We start from the raw sequence: 19,505 nt of genomic DNA, 5'->3' as shown, positions 1-19,505 counted from the left end.
AGGAACAGACCATAATCTGTTGTCTCTTGATTATCTGATGCATCGTGCATTTGAAGATGTATCGTATATGCACCTTTGAAACAATAACCTCTGTCCTTGTTCTATTGCCCCCAGGATTCCTGAATAATCACCTGATACCTAAAGTCCAACAATCTCCCGTGTTTTCTGTGTTTCCTCTGGGCTCACTTGATAACCTCTGTTTCTGAAAGAGAAAGACAAGTATTAACGAACTGTGACTGTGTGGCATTGACATATCTTCAAAGAACGTACTCACCTGCTTTCAGAGTGATTTGCACCAAACCCGCACCTGAAACCAGTGATTACCTACCTTGCACTTGTTATTCTGTAAATAAACACTGTGGTTTGATTCCCTTACCTCTGCCTCTCATTACTATTCTGACATGTATAAATTGGGGCATTAAATTGGTATGTGAAAGTTTCTCCTTTTGACCGCTTTCCCCTATCTGACCACATATTTTAAATTCCCTCCTTATTGTGATCTCAGGCAGTTTATTTATTTGAGGGGGATAATCAGTTTTGACGGTTTTCAAAGTGGGATCTCCACTGTCCAATTTTTCACTCAGTCTGTTAATTTTGTCAACTAAAGTTTGAGTGGAGCTTGAACTTATTCATTGCATGTATTTTTTCACTTTACCACATTTCAGAAAACCTGATGCATTCAGTCGTGTTAACGGACCTTCTTATTTTATGGCCATGACTGATGTGTTTTGTTTTTAATGCAGTATTACTGAATAAATAACACTGCTGAGTGACATCATTTCCTGCTCTATCCCTGCAGAAGGCTAAAGTTCTGGAGACGAAGAACAATCTGGTAATGCTGACTGAGCTGGACAGACAGACGTGGTACTGTGTGAGAGTTCAGAGCCGTGATGTCTTCAATAACAAGAGCAGTGTCTTCAGCGACACACAGTGCACACACACTGAAGGTCAGCAGCTCCATCACACACACAAGTCATGTCAGACTGAATCAAATATATGTAACACTTGCAGCCAATAGAATAAAAAACAAACAGTGCTCCAGTGACACAGTTTAACCTCAAACTGTACCTAGTAAAGGTTTCTGTTTTGGGAGAATGATTAATTTAATAAATGTATCACTCATACCTGTGAGTTCTTTTAAATACTTTACATGGTTTTTCATCCACATTAATGAGCATTTATAGCCTGCATGTATGGCTTTCATAAGGCAGAGGCAGTGCTCATGATGACAAGTGATTCTTCTGTCAGATGAACAGTGTGGCATACGGTGACATTACGACTGAACGCTGTGTGTGATTTCAGGTCAGATGCCGTACTGGGAGACATTTCTGTACGTCCTGATCGGTCTGCTGTTGTTCTTCCTGCTGTTGTACTTCTGCTTTTACAAGATGTTCACGCTCCTCAAGAACACCTTCTACCCAGTCATTCAACTCCCGGATCACATTCAGGAGGTACAGAACATTTATACTCTGTGACAAGCTTCATATTAGAGACTTAAAAAAACTGGTAAGACATAGTTTATAGTTTGGTTTCGCTGTAGTTTAAGAGGCTCGGTCCATCATATGCTCAGACAGAAATGTTAGAAAGCCATGGAAATATTTAAATATTTTTCAGAAGTGTATGAGGCTTTACATTTTACAGGATTCTCTGGTAGGGATGAATGTTTAATTACATTTGTGATTGTATTATTATATGCAAAAAAAACGAAATTTTTAAATCGCAGAAGCTGCAACTAAACTTGGTCATGTGATGCGAGATTAAAGAGGTGTGTTGACATCAAAGTACGGCGAGAGAAAGAAAAAGGAGACGTCCGCTCTCTCCTAGCTCTCACAGTACTTTGATGTCACACACCGATCAGTCTAATCAGCGCTGCTTCAAGTCTTCAGAGGAAGCATCAAGTTGACACGCAACAGTGTTGCCAAATCCGGGGTTTGGGAAACCCCTCCATAAAATGTATTTTACTGCCTGGAATACTGATGGACCCCCCTCGAAACTCGATTGGTCTAGTTTTGAGTCGCAGTTGGGTGGATCTTGTGAAATCCAGGCAACCCAGGCACGCTATGAGCTGAAATGTTTGAAAGTGTATATAATATGAATGTACTTCAAAACGCCACATTGAAATTACTCAGGCAGTGTTACGATGCATTTCATTACTGAAGACTTAAAGTTCGGCCTATATATATATCTATTCATGCCGCTCGAGTCTGGTGTAGACTCATTGTTTAATGTCTTTGGTCAAGCGGAAAGCCTGCAGCATGACAGCATGAAGCCCACTATAAATAAATAACAGAAAGAATGATAATAATAACTCTAAGAGTTATTCTCTCTATTCTATGTTTCAAGTGATGCAGGTGTTTTTCCCTGTAGGTTTTTTAAATAAAGCATTAATTGTTCATAAGATTTAGTGAAATTATTTGGCCGACCAAAAAGGTTTGAGAATCACTTGTATAAAGTTAACAGTTTTTAAAAAGTGCAGTGAATGTTTACATGTGTTTATTACAGTGACTTTGAATTACCTAAAGTAGTGTGGTAAAACAAAAAGTTCACAAAACCCCTTATGGCAAAATTAAAATCAAGGACCGTGACGTCGCCCGGCATGGCGCAGCCGGGGCCCCACCCTGGAGCCAGGCCCGGGGTTGGGGCTCGTATGCGAGCGCCTGGTGGCCGGGCCTTCCCCCATGGGGTCCGGCCGGGCTTAGCCCGAAGGAGTGACGTGGGGCCGCCCTCCTGTGGGCTCACCACCTGCAGGAGGGAGCGTAAGGGGCCGGTGCATAGTGGATCGGGCGACAGTCGTAGGCGAGACCCCCGATGACCCGATCTCTGGACACTGAATCTGGCTTTAGGGACGTGGAATGTCACCTCGTTGGCGGGGAAGGAGCCTGAGCTTGTGCGGGAGGTCGAGAGGTACCGACTAGAGATAGTCGGGCTCACTTCAACGCACAGCTTGGGCTCTGGAACCACACTTCTTGAGAGAGGCTGGACTCTCTACCACTCTGGAGTTGCCCATGGTGAGAGGCGGAGGGCTGGAATGGGTTTGCTAATAGCCCCCCAGCTCAGCCGCCATGTGTTGGAGTTTACCCCGGTGAACAAGAGGGTCGCTTCCCTGCGCCTTCGAGTCGGGGATAGGTCTCTCACTGTCGTTTGTGCCTACGGGCCAAACGGCAGTGCGGACTACCCGGCCTTCTTGGAGTCTCTGGGAGGGGTGCTGGAAAGTGCTCCGACTGGAGACTCCGTCGTTCTACTGGGGGACTTCAACGCTCACGTGGGCAGTGACAGTGACACCTGGAGGGGCGTGATTGGGAGGAACGGCCCCCCTGGCCTGAACCCGAGCGGTGTTCTGTTATTGGATTTCTGTGCTAACCATGGTTTGTCCATAACGAACACCATTTTCAAGCATAAGGGTGTCCATCAGTGCACGTGGCACCAGGACACCCTTGGCCGGAGGTCGATGATCGACTTTGTGGTTTTGTCATCAGACCTTCGGCCATATGTCTTGGACACTCGGGTGAAGAGAGGGGCGGAGCTGTCAACTGATCACCACCTGGTGGTGAGTTGGATCCGATGGCGGGGGAGGAAGCTGGACAGACTCGGCAGACCCAAACGTACTGTGAGGGTCTGTTGGGAACGTTTGGCCGAGCCCCCTGTCAGAGAGATCTTCAACTCCCACCTCCGCAAGAGCTTCGACCGGATCCCGAGGGAGTCTGGAGATATTGAGTCCGAGTGGACCATGTTCTCCACCTCCATTGTCGCTGCGGCTGCTCGGAGCTGTGGCCGTAAGGTCTCCGGTGCCTGTCGAGGCGGCAATCCCCGAACCCGGTGGTGGACACCGGAAGTAAGGGATGCTGTCAAGCTGAAGAAGGAGTCCTATCGGGCCTGGATGGCTTGTGGGACTCCGGAGGCAGCTGACAGGTACCGGCAGGCCAAGCGGACTGCAGCCCGGGTAGTCGTGGAGGCAAAAACTCGGGCCTGGGAGGAGTTCGGTGAGGCCATGGAGAAAGACTATCGGTTGGCCTCGAAGAGATTCTGGCAAACTGTTCGACGCCTCAGGAGGGGGAAGCAGTGCCCTACCAACACTGTTTACAGTAGAGATGGGCACCTGTTGACCTCAACTGGGGATATCGTCGGGCGGTGGAAGGAATACTTCGAGGATCTTCTCAATCCCACCGACTTGTGTTCCGTTGAGGAAGCAGTGGCTGGGGACTCGGAGGAGCACTCGTCCATCACCCGGGCTGAAGTTATTGAGGTAGTTAAAAAGCTCCTCGGTGGCAAGGCACCGGGGGTGGACGAGATCCGCCCCGAGTACCTCAAGTCTCTGGATGTTGTGGGGCTGTCTTGGCTGGCACGCCTCTGCAACATCGCATGGCGGTTGGGGACAGTACCTCTGGACTGGCAGACCAGGGTGGTGGTCCCTCTTTTCAAGAAGGGGGACCGGAGAGTGTGTTCCAACTATAGGGGGATCACACTTCTCAGCCTCCCTGGGAAAGTCTATGCCAGGGTACTGGAGAGGAGAATTCGGCCGATAGTGGAACCTCGGATTCAGGAGGAACAGTGTGGTTTTCGTCCCGGTCGTGGAACATTGGACCAGCTCTATACCCTTTCCAGGGTGCTGGAGGGTTCATGGGAGTTTGCCCAACCAGTCCACATGTGTTTTGTGGACTTGGAGAAGGCATTCGACCGTGTTCCTCGCGACATCCTGTGGAGGGTGCTCCGGGAGTATGGGGTCGGCGGCTCCCTACTTAGGGCTGTTCGGTCCCTGTACGACCGGAGCAAGAGCTTGGTTCGCATTGCCGGCAGTAAGTCAGACCTGTTCCCGGTGCATGTTGGACTCCGGCAGGGCTGCCCTTTGTCACCGGTTCTGTTCATAATTTTTATGGACAGAATTTCTAGGCGCAGCCAAGGGCCGGAGAGTGTCCGGTTTGGGGACCATACGATTTCGTCGCTGCTTTTTGCGGATGATGTTGTCCTGTTGGCATCCTCAGACCAGGACCTTCAGTGTGCATTGGGACGGTTTGCAGCCGAGTGTGAATCGGCTGGGATGAGAATCAGCACCTCCAAGTCCGAGGCCATGGTTCTCAGTCGGAAAAGGGTGGATTGCCCACTTCAGGTTGGTGGAGAGTTCCTGCCTCAAGTGGAGGAGTTCAGGTATCTTGGAGTCTTGTTCACGAGTGAGGGAAGGATGGAACGTAAGATTGACAAACGGATCGGTGCAGCTTCTGCAGTAATGCGGTCGCTGTACCGGTCTGTCGTGGTGAAGAAGGAGCTGAGCTGTAAGGCAAAGCTCTCGATTTACCGGCCAATCTACGTTCCTACTCTCACCTATGGTCATGAGCTGTGGGTCATGACCGAAAGGACAAGATCCCGGATACAGGCGGCCGAAATGAGCTTTCTCTGTCGGGTGGCTGGGCGCTCCCTTAGAGATAGGGTGAGAAGCTCGGTCACTCGGGAGGAGCTCAGAGTAGAGCCGTTGCTCCTCCACATCGAGAGGAGCCAGCTGAGGTGGCTCGGGCATCTATTTCGGATGCCTCCTGGACGCCTTCCCAGGGAGGTGTTCCAGGCACGTCTCACCGGGAGGAGGCCTCGGGGAAGACCTAGGACACGCTGGAGGGACTATGTCTCCCGGCTGGCCTGGGAACGCCTCTGGGTCCCCCCGGAAGAGCTGGAAGAAGTGGCTAGGGAGAGGGAAGTCTGGGCGTCTCTGCTTAGACTGTTGCCCCCGCGAACCAGCCCCGGATAAGCGGAAGATGATGGATGGATGGATGGAGTGTGGTAAAACAACAGATTTGTTTTTATATTTCTGCAATCTTCTTCCGTTTGTGTGATTTGTATATTAATGTTTACACCAGGTTTATTTGTCAGTGCTTTATGTTGTCATAATTATTACATGCTTTCAAGGTTGGAAGTTCAACAAATCAGTCAATATACTACTGTGATTGTAGTTGTTTAAAAATGTCATTCATATCAATTTATCCCTCACCTAATTTTATTGTTACATAGGCCTGGTCTACAGAAAATAACATTTATGTTTAATCTATCTAATATTGTGTTGGTCATACTATACAATGATTTTTAGCTCTTCTTTGATGAATAATACAGAACATAAAGAGCTTTAAAAAATAACCATATATTAAATCACAATCACATTATTGGTAAAAAAAAAAATTGCAATTAGATTATTTTCCCAAAGTCTTTCAGCCCTATTCTCCACTAAACTTCAGTGAACGAGCACCGCCTGCGGTGTGATTTGCATGAATGAGGTGGCACGGAAGAAAGTGCGAACTGAGCATTTCGACGTGCAAAATACGTGATTCACACAAAATGCTAGAGTTGAAAAATCTGAACTTTGGTGAAATTTCATGCCGCGTTAACCAGTCAGAAGCTTGCTAGTTACATGATTAGGACGTAGCAAGTGGTGGGGAAATCATTGCCACTCTTCTCCACACTTGTCAGAGATCACGAGTCTCATTATTAAGCCATGGCTGTAGATTAGATGTTGCTCCAAAGATTGTGATAGGAGCACAAGTGTCCAGGATTTCATTACAAGATGGAATTGAACATTGACTCTTGACCTGGAGTTACACAGTACTGGAGATCATGTATAGCCCTTTGAAAACTCACTGGCATGTAAATGTTTTAATGGAACAGGCACACAGAGATAGTGTCTTACAGATTAAAGAGGAATTAGAAACAGAGATATTAAAAACTATTTGATTGTAATGAGAGAAATAAGCATCCTCATTATTCACATTATAAACCAGGTACATCTAGAGATAAAACCAGATCCAAAGTAATGACCAAGTTTATGAGTAGAACTTAAAATCAAATGAATCAGTAAGATGTAAAACTCCTTTCCCATAGATCATTAGTTATATTATGGGTGGTCTGTATGTAGGTGAACAGATACCCGTTTAACTGAGTTTTAACCTGATGCTGCTCAAAGCTAGAATACATTTGTACTACTAAACAGCATTTAAAACGATCCTCAAATATAGTGCCAACCGCTCCAGCACTACCAGATTGAGTGGTTAGAGAGTTTTTAGATAAATAAGACCAGATGATTCCCTAGGAAATGCCATCCACAGCTGATGATTCTGATATAAAGAAAGACTGTGGCTGATTCTTTGAGTCCCACACAAGCACTGCCTCTCTTCTTCCAATTCCTGTGCCATTTTTTTCAGATGAATTGAACAATCCTGCAATTGTATCCAGTGCAGTAGATGTTAGCTAGTAGATGCACCAAGAATACAGTTTCCAACCGAACGGCACCAAAGTTCTGAATACTAAGCAAGTACTCTTTCTACAGATAGACAAAAGAGTAATAAAAGGACAAACACGAACACCAGGTGATGGCTCGTTGATAAACACGATGGCGCCATCTTGCAAAATTGTATTTTTCTGTTTGGAGGGCTCAGCCAAAATAGTATTAGTCTGGTGGTGGTTTGTGGCAAGCTTAATGTGTAACCATGACAAATTAGTTCAGATCACACTCCTGGCTAAAGGCCTGTTCAAGAATAATGACTATCATGATAATTTTGTTACATCCACACCAGCAGACAATAATGTTCCGTTCAACGTTCAAAATGTCTGCCATTTTAAATACTTGAGCTTGTTAAAGCAGGATGGTTTCTGATTTGTTCACAATGTTTTCATTAGCTCGGCCTCAATTGGGACCCAGATTACTTTAAAGGGATACTCCACCCCAAAAATGTCGTTCCAAACCTGTAAAAGCTTCGTTCATCTTTGGAGTGCAATTTAAGATATTTTGGATGAAAATCAGAAGCTTTGAGACTGTCCCATAGACTTCCAAGTTAATAACAGTGTTAAGGTCCAGGAAAGTACGCAGAGGAGAGGAATTGTTGAATAAAGTCGTTATTCTTTGTTTTCTTCATGTACAAAAACTATTCTCGTAACCTTACGGATGAATCACTGATGGCAGATTAACTATTCTGATGATGTCTTACATAGTTTCCTGGACCAAGACACTGTTATTTATTTGGCAGTTTATGGAACAGACTAAAGCCTCCCAATTTTTATCCAAACTATCTTAAATTGTGTTCTGAAGACGAACAAAACTTTTACAGGTTTGGAACGACATGGGGGTAAATGATTAATGAGAGGAGGAAGAAAAGTTTTACATTTTGGTTTTGTTTTCTTCACATTTTACTCTAATGCACAAATAGAATTACAACAAAAGCAATAAATTATTAAAAATTTAAATGAAAATATGAAAAAAACATTAGTTTGTTCATGAGAGGGGTTGAATAAGTGATAAATGGACAGTTTCTCCATCCCTTTTTAAAGACAAAAATTGAGAAAACAAATTATTCACAAAGTTACACAGTCCATTAAATCGTCTATAAATGCTGAAATTGTCAGGCCACATTAAAGGGTTAGTTCGTCGATAAATCATAATTGTTATTAATAACTCACCCTCACCGTTCATCTTCTGAACACAGTTTAAGATATTTTAGATTTAGTCCGAGAGCTCTCAGTCCCTCCATTGAAGCTGTGTGTACGGTCTACTGTCCATGTCCAGAAAGGTACGAAAACATCATCAAAGTAGTCCATGTGACATCAGAGGGTCCGTTAGAAGCATCGAAAATAAATTTTGGTCCAAAAATAATAAAAAACTACGACTTTATTCATCATTGTCTTCTCTTCGGTGTCTGTTGTGAAAGTGTTCAAAACACAGCAGTTTGTGATATCCGGTTTGCGAACGAATCATTCGATGTAATGAACACATCCCATTCACCAGTGTTGGTGGAGCAGCTAATTGACATGAATTTCCCCAGTCTGTCAGAAAGCCTGTGATCCACTGACAGATAGAGCTAGGGACAGAGCTGGGTCAGTTTGATCTGGAGGGTTTTTGGGATGATGGTGTTGAAAGCCGAACTAAAGTCCACAAACAGGATCCTCACATAAGTCCCTGTTTTGTCCAGATGTTGCAGGATGAAGTAAAATCCTATGTTGATTGCATCATCCACGGACCTGTTTGCTCGGTAAGCAAACTGGAGGGGGTCCAGTAAGGGTCCAGTGATGTCCTTCAGATAAGCCAGAACCAGTTTTTCAAACCACTTCATGACGACAGACGTTAGAGCCACAGGTCTGTAGTCGTTAAGTTCTGCTATCTTGGGTTTCTTTGGGATGGGGATGATGGTGGAGCGTTTGAAGCAGGAAGGCACTTCACACAACTCCAGGGATCTGTTGAAGATCTGTAAAAAATGGGGCCAGCTGGTCAGCACAGGTTTTCAGACAGGCTGGTGTAACACCATCTGGGCCTGGTGCTTTTCTTCTTTTGTTCTTCTTGAAGACCTGGCGCACATCATCTTCACAGATTTGAAGAGCAGGAGGTGTGGAGGGTGGGATTGCAGGATGTGTTAATGGTTGTGTAGGGAGATGGTCAGAATGGGTGATGGGGGTTTCAAATCTGCAATAAAACTCATTCAGGTCGTTAGCAAGCCGTTGATTAGCCTCAGTGCAAGGGGATGGTGTCTTGTAGTTTGTGATGGCCCTCAGTCCTCTCCAAACTGAAGTTGAGTCGTTGGAAGTAAACTGGTCTTCCCACTTTTTAGCGTAGGTCTTTTTAGCCGCTCCAATCTCTTTGTTCAATGTGTTCCTGGCCTGATTGTACAAGACCCTGTCCCCATTTCTGTAGGCATCCTCTTTAGCCTGACGAAGATGTCTGAGTTTTACTGTAAACCATGGCTTATCATTGTTGAATGTTAAATAAGTCCTGGTAGGAATGCATATATCCTCACAGAAACTAATATAGGATGTTACGGTCTCTGTGAGTTCGTCCAGATCGGTGGTAGCAGCTTCAAAAACACTCCAATCAGTGAGGTCAAAACAAGATTGTAAATCCTGCTCTGTTTCGCTGGTCCATCTCTTCACAGTCCTTACTACAGGTTTAGCAGATTTAAGTTTTTGCTTGTAGGACGGTATGAGATGAACCAGACAGTGATCAGAACGTCCCAAAGCTGCTCGTGGAACGGAGTGATATCATCCTTTATTGTGGTGTAACAGTGATCCAATATATTACTGTCTCTGGTGGGACATGTAACATGCTGTTCACGGGAGAGATTGGCTTTATTAAAGTCCCCGAGAATGATTAATTCTATTATTATCTGATTCTATTATACTTGTTGTTGTTTTTTTTTTCTTTTTTTTAATGTATTTTTAATGTATTTATTTTTGTACTGTACTTAGCACTGTAGCGCTTTGGGTATAAGAAAAGCGCAATATAAATAAAATGTATTATTATTATTATTATTATTATTAAAACAGAGTCCGGGTGTTGTTGTTCTGTGTCTGTGATCTGATCAGCGAGTTTCTGTAAAGCTGAGCTCACATGCGCTTGTGGAAGGATGTAAACACTGATCAGAATGAACGAATGAAACTCCTGTGGTGAATAGAACGGCTTGCAGTTGACAAACAGCATTTCTAGATCAGGACACCACATCTTCTTTAACACTGTTACATCTGTATACCAGCGTTCATTGATGTAAAAGCATGTCCCGCCGCCGCGTGATTTCCCTCTTGATTCTGCGTTGAGATCTGCTCCAAACAGCTGATAGACCGGCAGATGGAGCACGCTGTCTGATATTCTTTATAAATGTATATACCTGTTTTACAATAAAAAGAGCCATGTGTACATTTTTCCAGTTTTTAGACTTATTCACTTTTATTTGTAAGTAAATTATTTCACTAGATTTTATAAAATGATTGTGTACCCGTCATTTTTCTAGAATCTAGAGTATATTTTGCTGCTGCATTATCCACTAACCTAGTTTATAATAGTATTTTTGTCATAGATTATGATTATTATTTTCTTTTGATTTTTTTTTTTATGAAAATGTTGTGTATATGTAGTTGACTGTTTAACAAAAAAAAAGAGTGATGATCAGGTCAACACAGAGAAGTATAGAAATTGTACATTAATTAAAAAAAAAACTAAACCGTGTGGTATCGGATTGAATTGGTATCGGCAGCTACTTTTCATGATTGGTTCTGAAAAAGTGGTATTGTTGCATCCCTATCAGAAACCCTCCACCTTCCCCAGCTCCACCTGTATAGATCAGCTCTGAGATGTTCATGTAAACTCTATGGGGTTATTTCATTTATGTTATATGTGCAGCAACAGTGTTTCTCACAGCAGCATGTCGTGGACGTATTGACAGCAGCAGCGTAGCAGATCTCCTCCACCAAGACCAAATACATTAACATTAGCCGGTTTTCCATCCACAGAAACAAATTTAGCTTATACGCAAAATTGAAATATCGCAAAAAAAAAAAATTGGAAACAAGCACAGTTTTCATCCAATGAGTCAAAATGAACAAAATCATCACTTTCTGATAAACTTTCACTATACATCACTAAGAAAAGTAGGAGAAGCTACTGAATATAAAATTTTTCCAATATGATAAATTACTTGCACCTCAGAACGAGGAGAAGAAACATTGGATGCTACTGTTTGGGAACGCAGTCATTTAACAGTTCTGGGAGGGAATCATACAGAAATACTTTGATGATAGACTTCACTCTGTCAATTCCGAATGACCATATAACAATGTTACATATGCTGTGGAACAAGATCGCTCCACTGGTTAGTCAGGATTTACCGTACCATAGCGCAGTCACATGATTTGTTTTGATGCACTTGAAGGAATTTATTCGCAAAATGCATTTGCATCTCCCATTATTCGTAATAATTATTTTTCACAAGTCACAAGTAAAAAAACAAGTTTTTGCAAATTAAGGCTTTTTTTTTTTCAAAATTCAGCATTTCCATCACTCAATTCTGAAGCGACACTTCAAAATGCGCATAAAAGCAGGGTGATGGAAACCCAGCTATTGTCATGTACATTACCATGACATTCGCCCCTGAGAGTTGTCAAGACAGAAATACAAGATCTCTCTCTCTCATATATATATATATATATATATATATATATATATATATATATATATATATATATATATATATATATATATATATATATATATATATATAATTTGCCTAGATACTCTGCCAAAAGCCAATAAAAAAAAAACAGCCAATAATATCCAGTCAACAGCCAATAGGTGGAACCAAGGAGGGAGGGAGTATATGATCATAACTGGGTGAATAGCAGGTGCAAACAGATCCAGGCTCTTTGTTTGGTGCTCTTGAATATGAATCTACAAACAGGACTGACTTTTCTCTCTCTGTGTCTCTTCAGCTGTTGTTCAGTGAATCCGAGAAGCCGCAGCTGCTGTCTCCAGAGTATCCAGAGTCTGTGTGTGTGCCGCTGGTCACGGTCAGGACTGAGCTGGACGTTGTGGCAGTGAATGAGGAATCAAACGCTGGAGAACAGGACTCCAGTACACACAGCCGACACAGCAGTGGAGACTCAGGCGTTTACTCCACAGAGAAGGACTCCAGTCACAGATCCAACACACACACTGACCTACAGATGAGCAGCCAAAAGCACAGAGAAAAGCTGCATGATGGGACGCTGCTGGAGCTCTGTGCTTGAGACAACAGGACTCTGGCTTTTTGCAGCTTCGCCTTTTCTCTCTTCCAACATCTGTCCACTTATTGTGTACATTTAGCCATATTTGTCATATCTGTGTGTTAACACAGATATTTCTTATGATTCTTATAGAATCTTAATTCATTAAGTTGGCTTGAGAAAGATTTGACATTCAGTTTTCTTAAAAATTAATATTAAAAATCATAAAAAACCCATAGACTTACATTGCAGAGTGCTCAAATTGAGCCAGGACTACGGTGACCCATTAGTGCACGAGCCAAAAATTCAAATCTAAACTCCCTGAAGCCGTAGAGTCAATTAAATTACTACTCTATGTCTGTCTGTCTGTCTATCTATCTATCTATCTATCTATCTATCTATCTATCTATCTATCTATCTATCTATCTATCCTAGCAGCATGCTAATAATGTTAGAAACATGCTACTCAGATGCTAGTCATGCTAGAAACATGCTAGCAAAATGCTTGCCGCATGTTAGTCATGCTAGAAACATGCTAGCTACATGTTAGTCGGATATTAAACATGCTAGAAATACACTAGCAACATGTTAATCATGCTAGGAACATGCTAGTCGCATGTTAGTCATGCTAGAAACATGCTACCAACATGCTAATCATGCTAGAAAAATCATAGCAGCATGTTTATGATGCTAGTCATTGTTAATCATTCTAGAAACATACTAGCGACAATGCTAGCTACATGCTTATTATGCTAGCAAAACATGCCAATCATGGTAGCAACATCGTAGCGACATGCTAATCATGCTGGAGACATGATAATCATGCTATAAAAATGCTAGCTAAATGTTATCAACATGCTATAAACATGTTATAAACATGTTAACGACATGCTAGTCATGCTATACATGCTATAAACATGTTATAAACATTTTAAAAACATGCTAGTCGCATGCTAATCATGCTAAAAACATGCTACCGAAATGCTAATCATGCTAGTGATGTTAATCATGCTAGAAACATTCTAGCGACATGCTAATCCATTCTAAAACATACTAGCAACATGTTAATCATGCTAACAAAATGCTAGTTGCATGCTAGTCATGCTAGCAACATGCCAATCATGTTATCAAAATGTTAGCTACATGCTATTAACATGCTTATCATGCTAGCAACATGCTTCTAACTTCTATCTCTCTAAGTAATCTATCTTTCTAACTAATCTATCATTCTCTTTCAAACTAATCTATTATTCTTTCTTTTGAACTCATCTATCACTAACTAATCTATCATTCTAACTAATATCTTTCTAACTAATCTATCTATTATTCTTTCAAACGAATCTATCATTCTTTCTTTTGAACTAATATATCTTTCAACTAATCTATCAATCTAACTTTAAATTACTTTAAACTTTGAACTTCTTTAAACTTCTAACTTTCTGGTCAGGCTTTCTCAAGCTAATTTAAAGTTTGTCTCAACAACCTTTTTTTGTCTAGTTGTCACTTGATGTCTTTCTTTGTTAGCTTTAACAACAGCAGGGTTTAAAAGAGAATTAACTGTCATTCGTTAGTTTGATTGTTTCCTCAATCTCCTCTGTGTAATATTAAAATCACCACTATCATATGTAAATGACTTGTTCTTGTTTCTGTAACACACCGTAGAGGAAAGAGAACAGTAAACAAAGACATCTAATTCAAAATAGACTTTACTGAGACTAGATATAGCACATATCACAACTAAAATAACCAACAACTGATAGAACAGAAATAGGACTACAAGTACACACATGATAAATTAGAAAACTAAGGAGGAACAGGTGGACAAGGATTAACTAATAAGAAACCATGGAAATTAATGAGAGTTCATAATAGACAAGACAGGAACTTAACTAAATGTAATCGTGACAGTGTCTTTTAATGGTCATATTTCCAGTTTTAGCCCTATAAGGTTATACTCTTTTTTCTGTGCTGTATTTGTACACCCAGTGCTTCAACTGTCAGAAGCAATCAGTCAGTGAAAACAGCACTTCTGTGTGTTTAACACCTGATTTGTTTACATCAATATTTATGCTTATATATATATATATATATATATATATATATATATATATATATATATATATATATATATATATTTTGTCACAGGGTGAAAAATCACTCGACAAGAGGTGCGTGAATTAAGTGCCCCGGAGGGTGGATTTATTGACAAGTGAAGGGTGCCTGGTGAAGTGTCCTGATCCGCTTTCTGCTGGTTGGTGCTTCCCGTGTGCTCTCCGGTGCCAAACAAAGTGAAATTGGGTGTCCTGACGTGCTCCAAAGTGTGTGGGCTGTTGGTCACTCGCTGCTTTCTGTGAAGAAATGAGAGAGGGATTAGACCAGCGTTGCATTCAGTTCGAGACCATCTTCTGAGTGCAGCATGTGCTCCTTTTGAGTGTGCTGGCTGATGGGGAGCAGCTGTGACCGATCAGCCGGTGACGAGGACGTGCAGGTGTTTTGCTTTGGTTTCCAGGGCGACGCTGATTCCTCTGGGAGTGCTCGTCACATTATTTATATATATATATATATATATATATATATATATATACAGTATTGTTCAAAATAATAGCAGTACAATGTGACTAACCAGAATAATCAAGGTTTTTAGTATATTTTTTATTGCTACGTGGCAAACAAGTTACCAGTAGGTTCAGTAGATTGTCAGAAAACAAACAAGACCCAGCATTCATGATATGCACGCTCTTAAGGCTGTGCAATTGGGCAATTAGTTGAAAGGGGTGTGTTCAAAAAAATAGCAGTGTCTACCTTCAGTGTCTACATTTTTTTTTTTCTGGGATTTAGCAATCCTGTGAATCACTAAACTAATATTTAGTTGTATGACCACAGTTTTTTAAAACTGCTTGACATCTGTGTGGCATGGAGTCAACCAACTTGTGGCACCTCTCAGCTGTTATTCCACTCCATGATTCTTTAACAACATTCCACAATTCATTCACATTTCTTGGTTTTGCTTCAGAAACAGCATTTTTGATATCACCCCACAAGTTCTCAATTGGATTAAGGTCTGGAGATTGGGCTGGCCACTCCATAACATTAATTTTGTTGGTTTGGAACCAAGACTTTGCCCGTTTACTAGTGTGTTTTGGGTCATTGTCTTGTTGAAACAACCATTTCAAGGGCATGTCCTCTTCAGCATAGGGCAACATGACCTCTTCAAGTATTTTAACATATGCAAACTGATCCATGATCCCTGGTATGCGATAAATAGGCCCAACACCATAGTAGGAGAAACATGCCCATATCATGATGCTTGCACCTCCATGCTTCACTGTCTTCACTGTGTACTGTGGCTTGAATTCAGAGTTTGGGGGTCGTCTCACAAACTGCCTGTGGCCCTTGGACCCAAAAAGAACAATTTTACTCTCATCAGTCCACAAAATGTTCCTCCATTTCTCTTTAGGCCAGTTGATGTGTTCTTTGGCAAATTGTAACCTCTTCTGCACATGCCTTTTTTTTAACAGAGGGACTTTGCGGGGGATTCTTGAAAATAGATTAGCTTCACACAGACGTCTTCTAACTGTCACAGGACTTACAGGTAACTCCAGACTGTCTTTGATCATCCTGGAGGTGATCATTGGCTGAGCCTTTGCCATTCTGGTTATTCTTCTATCCATTTTGATGGTTGTCTTCCGTTTTCTTCCACGTCTCTCTGGTTTTGCTCTCCATTTTAAGGCATTGGAGATCATTTTAGCTGAACAGCCTATCATTTTTTGCACCTCTTTATAGGTTTTCCCCTCTCTAATCAACTTTTTAATCAAAGTACGCTGTTCTTCTGAACAATGTCTTGAACGACCCATTTTCCTCAGCTTTCAAATGCATGTTCAACAAGTGTTGGCTTCATCCTTAAATAGGGGCCACCTGATTCACACCTGTTTCTTCACAAAATTGATGACCTCAGTGATTGAATGCCACACTGCTATTTTTTTGAACACACCCCTTTCAACTAATTCAACTAATTGCCCAATTGCACAGCCTTAAGAGCGTGCATATCATGAATGCTGGGTCTCATTTGTTTGCTGAGAATCTACTGAACCTACTGGTAACTTGTTTGCCACGTAGCAATAAAAAAATATACGAAAAACCTTGATTATTCTGGTTAGTCACATTGTACTGCTATTATTTTGAACAATACTGTATATATATATATATTTATGCATCTCAAAACATTTGAATAATTTTGAAAATCATGAAAGTTTTTTTTTTGTTGTTTTTTACACTTGGAAAATTGAAACTTGCATGTATTTTAGATTCAATGCATGTAAAATATGTCATAAGTTTTGATGATTAGACCTTAAACCTTACAGCTAAATCCAATATATATATATAATATTAGAATATTTCCTTAGATCAATAAAAAAAAAAAAAAATTTTCAAAACAGAAAAGTTCAAGTTCTTTAAAGTATGTTAATTTATGCACTGAATTCTTGGTCTGGGCTCCTTTATGGAGCTTGGGGCTTGTCATGGAGGGGCTGGAGGACCCCCTGCTCTGCACAGTTTGTATTGTCTCCCTTATCAGACATGCCCAATTTATGTTTTGCAGTCTCTACTAATAAGCTGATGAGTTGAATTAAGGGTGTTAGATAAGGGAGACGTAGAAAAAGTGCAGGACAAGGGGCATCCAGGACATGTTTGAGAACTGACCTAAATACTTCAGCCTAACAATCCTTTAAAGAGTTTAAATCATATACATGTTTGTGTGTAAGCCAGGTTAAAGAGATGGGGTTTTAATTCTAAAATTTAATGGAGGGGTTCTCTGGGTGATGACATCAATGAAATAAATGATTATTTTTTTCTATTTAACACTGTAAAACTGCATTGACACAATCTGTATTGTTTAAAGTGCTAAATAAATAAATGTGACTTGATTTGACTTAATCTAGATTTAAAATCTTAATCACCTTTATTTATATAGCGCTTTAAACAAAATACATTGCGTCAAAGCAACTGAACAACATTCATTAGGAAAACAGTGTCAATAATGCAAAATGATAGTTAAAGGCAGTTCATCATTGAATTCAGTGATGTCATCTCTGTTCAGTTAAATAGTGTCTGTGCATTTATTTGCAATCAAGTCAATGATATCGCTGTAGATGAAGTGACCCCAACTAAGCAAGCCAGAGGCGACAGCGGCAAGGAACCGAAACTCCATCGGTGACAGAATGGAGAAAAAAACCTTGGGAGAAACCAGGCTCAGTTGGGGGGTCAGTTCTCCTCTGACCAGACGAAACCAGTAGTTCAATTCCAGACTGCAGCAAAGTCAGATTGTGCAGAAGAATCATCTGTTTCCTGTGGTCTTGTCCTGGTGCTCCTCTGAGACAAGGTCAGAGTTTAGGCGCCAAATAGGAAAAGGATCTGCTGATTTTGATATTCTAGGTATTATCAAATTGCCTGAGTTTTGAGAACGTAGCGGACGTAGAGGAGTATAATGTAAAAGGAGCTCATTCAAATACTGAGGTGCTAAACCATTCAGGGCTTTATAAGTAATAAGCAGTATATTAAAATCTATACGATGTTTGATAGGGAGCCAGTGCAGTGTTGACAGGACCGGGCTAATATGGTCATACTTCCTGGTTCTAGTAAGAACTCTTGCTGCTGCATTTTGGGCTAGCTGTAGTTTGTTTACTAAGCGTGCAGAACAACCACCCAATAAAGCATTACAATAATCTAACCTTGAGGTCACAAAAGCAGGGATAGGCCGTAATATAGATATATTTTTGAGATGGAAAAATGCAGTTTTACAAATGCTAGAAATGTGGCTTTCTAAGGAAAGATTCCGATCAAATAGCACACCTAGGTTCCTAACTGATGACGAAGAATTGACCGAGCAGCCATCTCTGTTAAGTCTTAGACAGTGTTCTAGGTTATTACATGCAGAGTTTTTTGGTCCTGTAATTAACACCTATGTTTTTTTCAGAATTAGCAGTAAGAAATTACTCGTCATCCAATTTTTTATATCGACTATGCATTCCATTAGTTTTTCAAATTTGTGTGTTTCACCGGGCCGTGAAGAATTATAGAGCTGAGTATCATCAGCATAACAGTGAAAGCTAACACCATGTTTCCTGATGGTATCTCCCAAGGGTAACATATAAAGCGTGAAGAGTAGCGGCCCTAGTACTGAGCCTAGAGGTACTCCATACTGCACTTGTGATCGATATGATACATCTTCATTCACTGCTACGAACTGATGGCGGTCATATAAGTTCGATTTAATAAACCATGCTAATGCACTTCCATTAATGCCAATAAAGTGTTCAAGTCTATGCAAAAGCATTTTGTGGTCAACTGTGTCAAACGCAGCACTAAGATCCGATAAAACTAATAGAGAGATACACCCACGATCAGATGATAAGAGCAGGTCATTTGTAACCCTAAGGAGAACAGTCTCAGTACTATGATACGGTCTAAATCTGACTGGAAATCCTCACATATACCATTATTCTCTAAGAAGGAATATAATTGTGAGGATACCACCTTTTCTAGTATCTTGTACAGAAAAGGGAGATTTGAGATCGGTCTATAATTAGTTCTTTAGAAGCCAGTTTGAAGGTTTTGGGGGCATATCCTTATGATAATGAGGAATTAATAATAGTCTTCTGGAAGCACCTCTTTTAGGAGCTTAGATGGAATAGGGTCTAACATACATGTCGTTGGTTTAGATGATTTAACAAGTTTATACAATTCTTCCTCTACTATAGTAGAGAATGAGTGGAACTGTTCCTCAGGGGGTCTATAGTGCACCGTCTGATGTGATACTGTAGCTGACGGCTGAATGGTTGCAATTTTATCCCTAATAGTAACTCATAACCCTGCCATAACGGACAGTTATGAAATTACATTTGAACAGTCTTTGGGGGTTATTCTGTTTAAGAGAAAATCTCACTAATTCTTAACTTTGAAAAACCCAGAAGATTTTGCTCATTTCATCTTTGGATGCCAGTACGAGATTAAGTACTTTA

General features: G+C 41.1%; 1 protein-coding gene and 1 long non-coding RNA gene across 3 annotated transcripts in view; one reads left to right on the top strand and one right to left on the bottom strand.

Moving 5' to 3' along the window:
• The window catches only part of il10rb (interleukin 10 receptor, beta), a 134,113-nt gene extending 119,994 nt beyond the window's left edge, over positions 1-14,119 (top strand). For both annotated transcript variants that reach the window (XM_052564592.1, XM_052564591.1), the window contains exons 5-7: positions 800-947; positions 1,303-1,451; positions 12,217-14,119. In XM_052564592.1, the coding sequence (XP_052420552.1) occupies positions 800-947; positions 1,303-1,451; positions 12,217-12,513 (594 nt within the window). In that variant the 3' untranslated portion in view covers positions 12,514-14,119. The remainder of the gene's footprint in view (positions 1-799; positions 948-1,302; positions 1,452-12,216) is intronic.
• Positions 1-19,505, bottom strand: part of LOC127964437 (uncharacterized) — a 60,936-nt gene that overhangs the window by 14,028 nt on the left and 27,403 nt on the right. The gene's annotated exons all lie outside the window — the stretch shown is intronic.

Source organism: Carassius gibelio, chromosome B9 (assembly GCF_023724105.1).
Source record: "Carassius gibelio isolate Cgi1373 ecotype wild population from Czech Republic chromosome B9, carGib1.2-hapl.c, whole genome shotgun sequence".
Classification (NCBI taxonomy): Eukaryota; Metazoa; Chordata; class Actinopteri; order Cypriniformes; family Cyprinidae; genus Carassius; species Carassius gibelio.
Note: the sequence above shows the minus strand (reverse complement) of the source record. Positions and strands in the feature narration are given on the sequence as shown.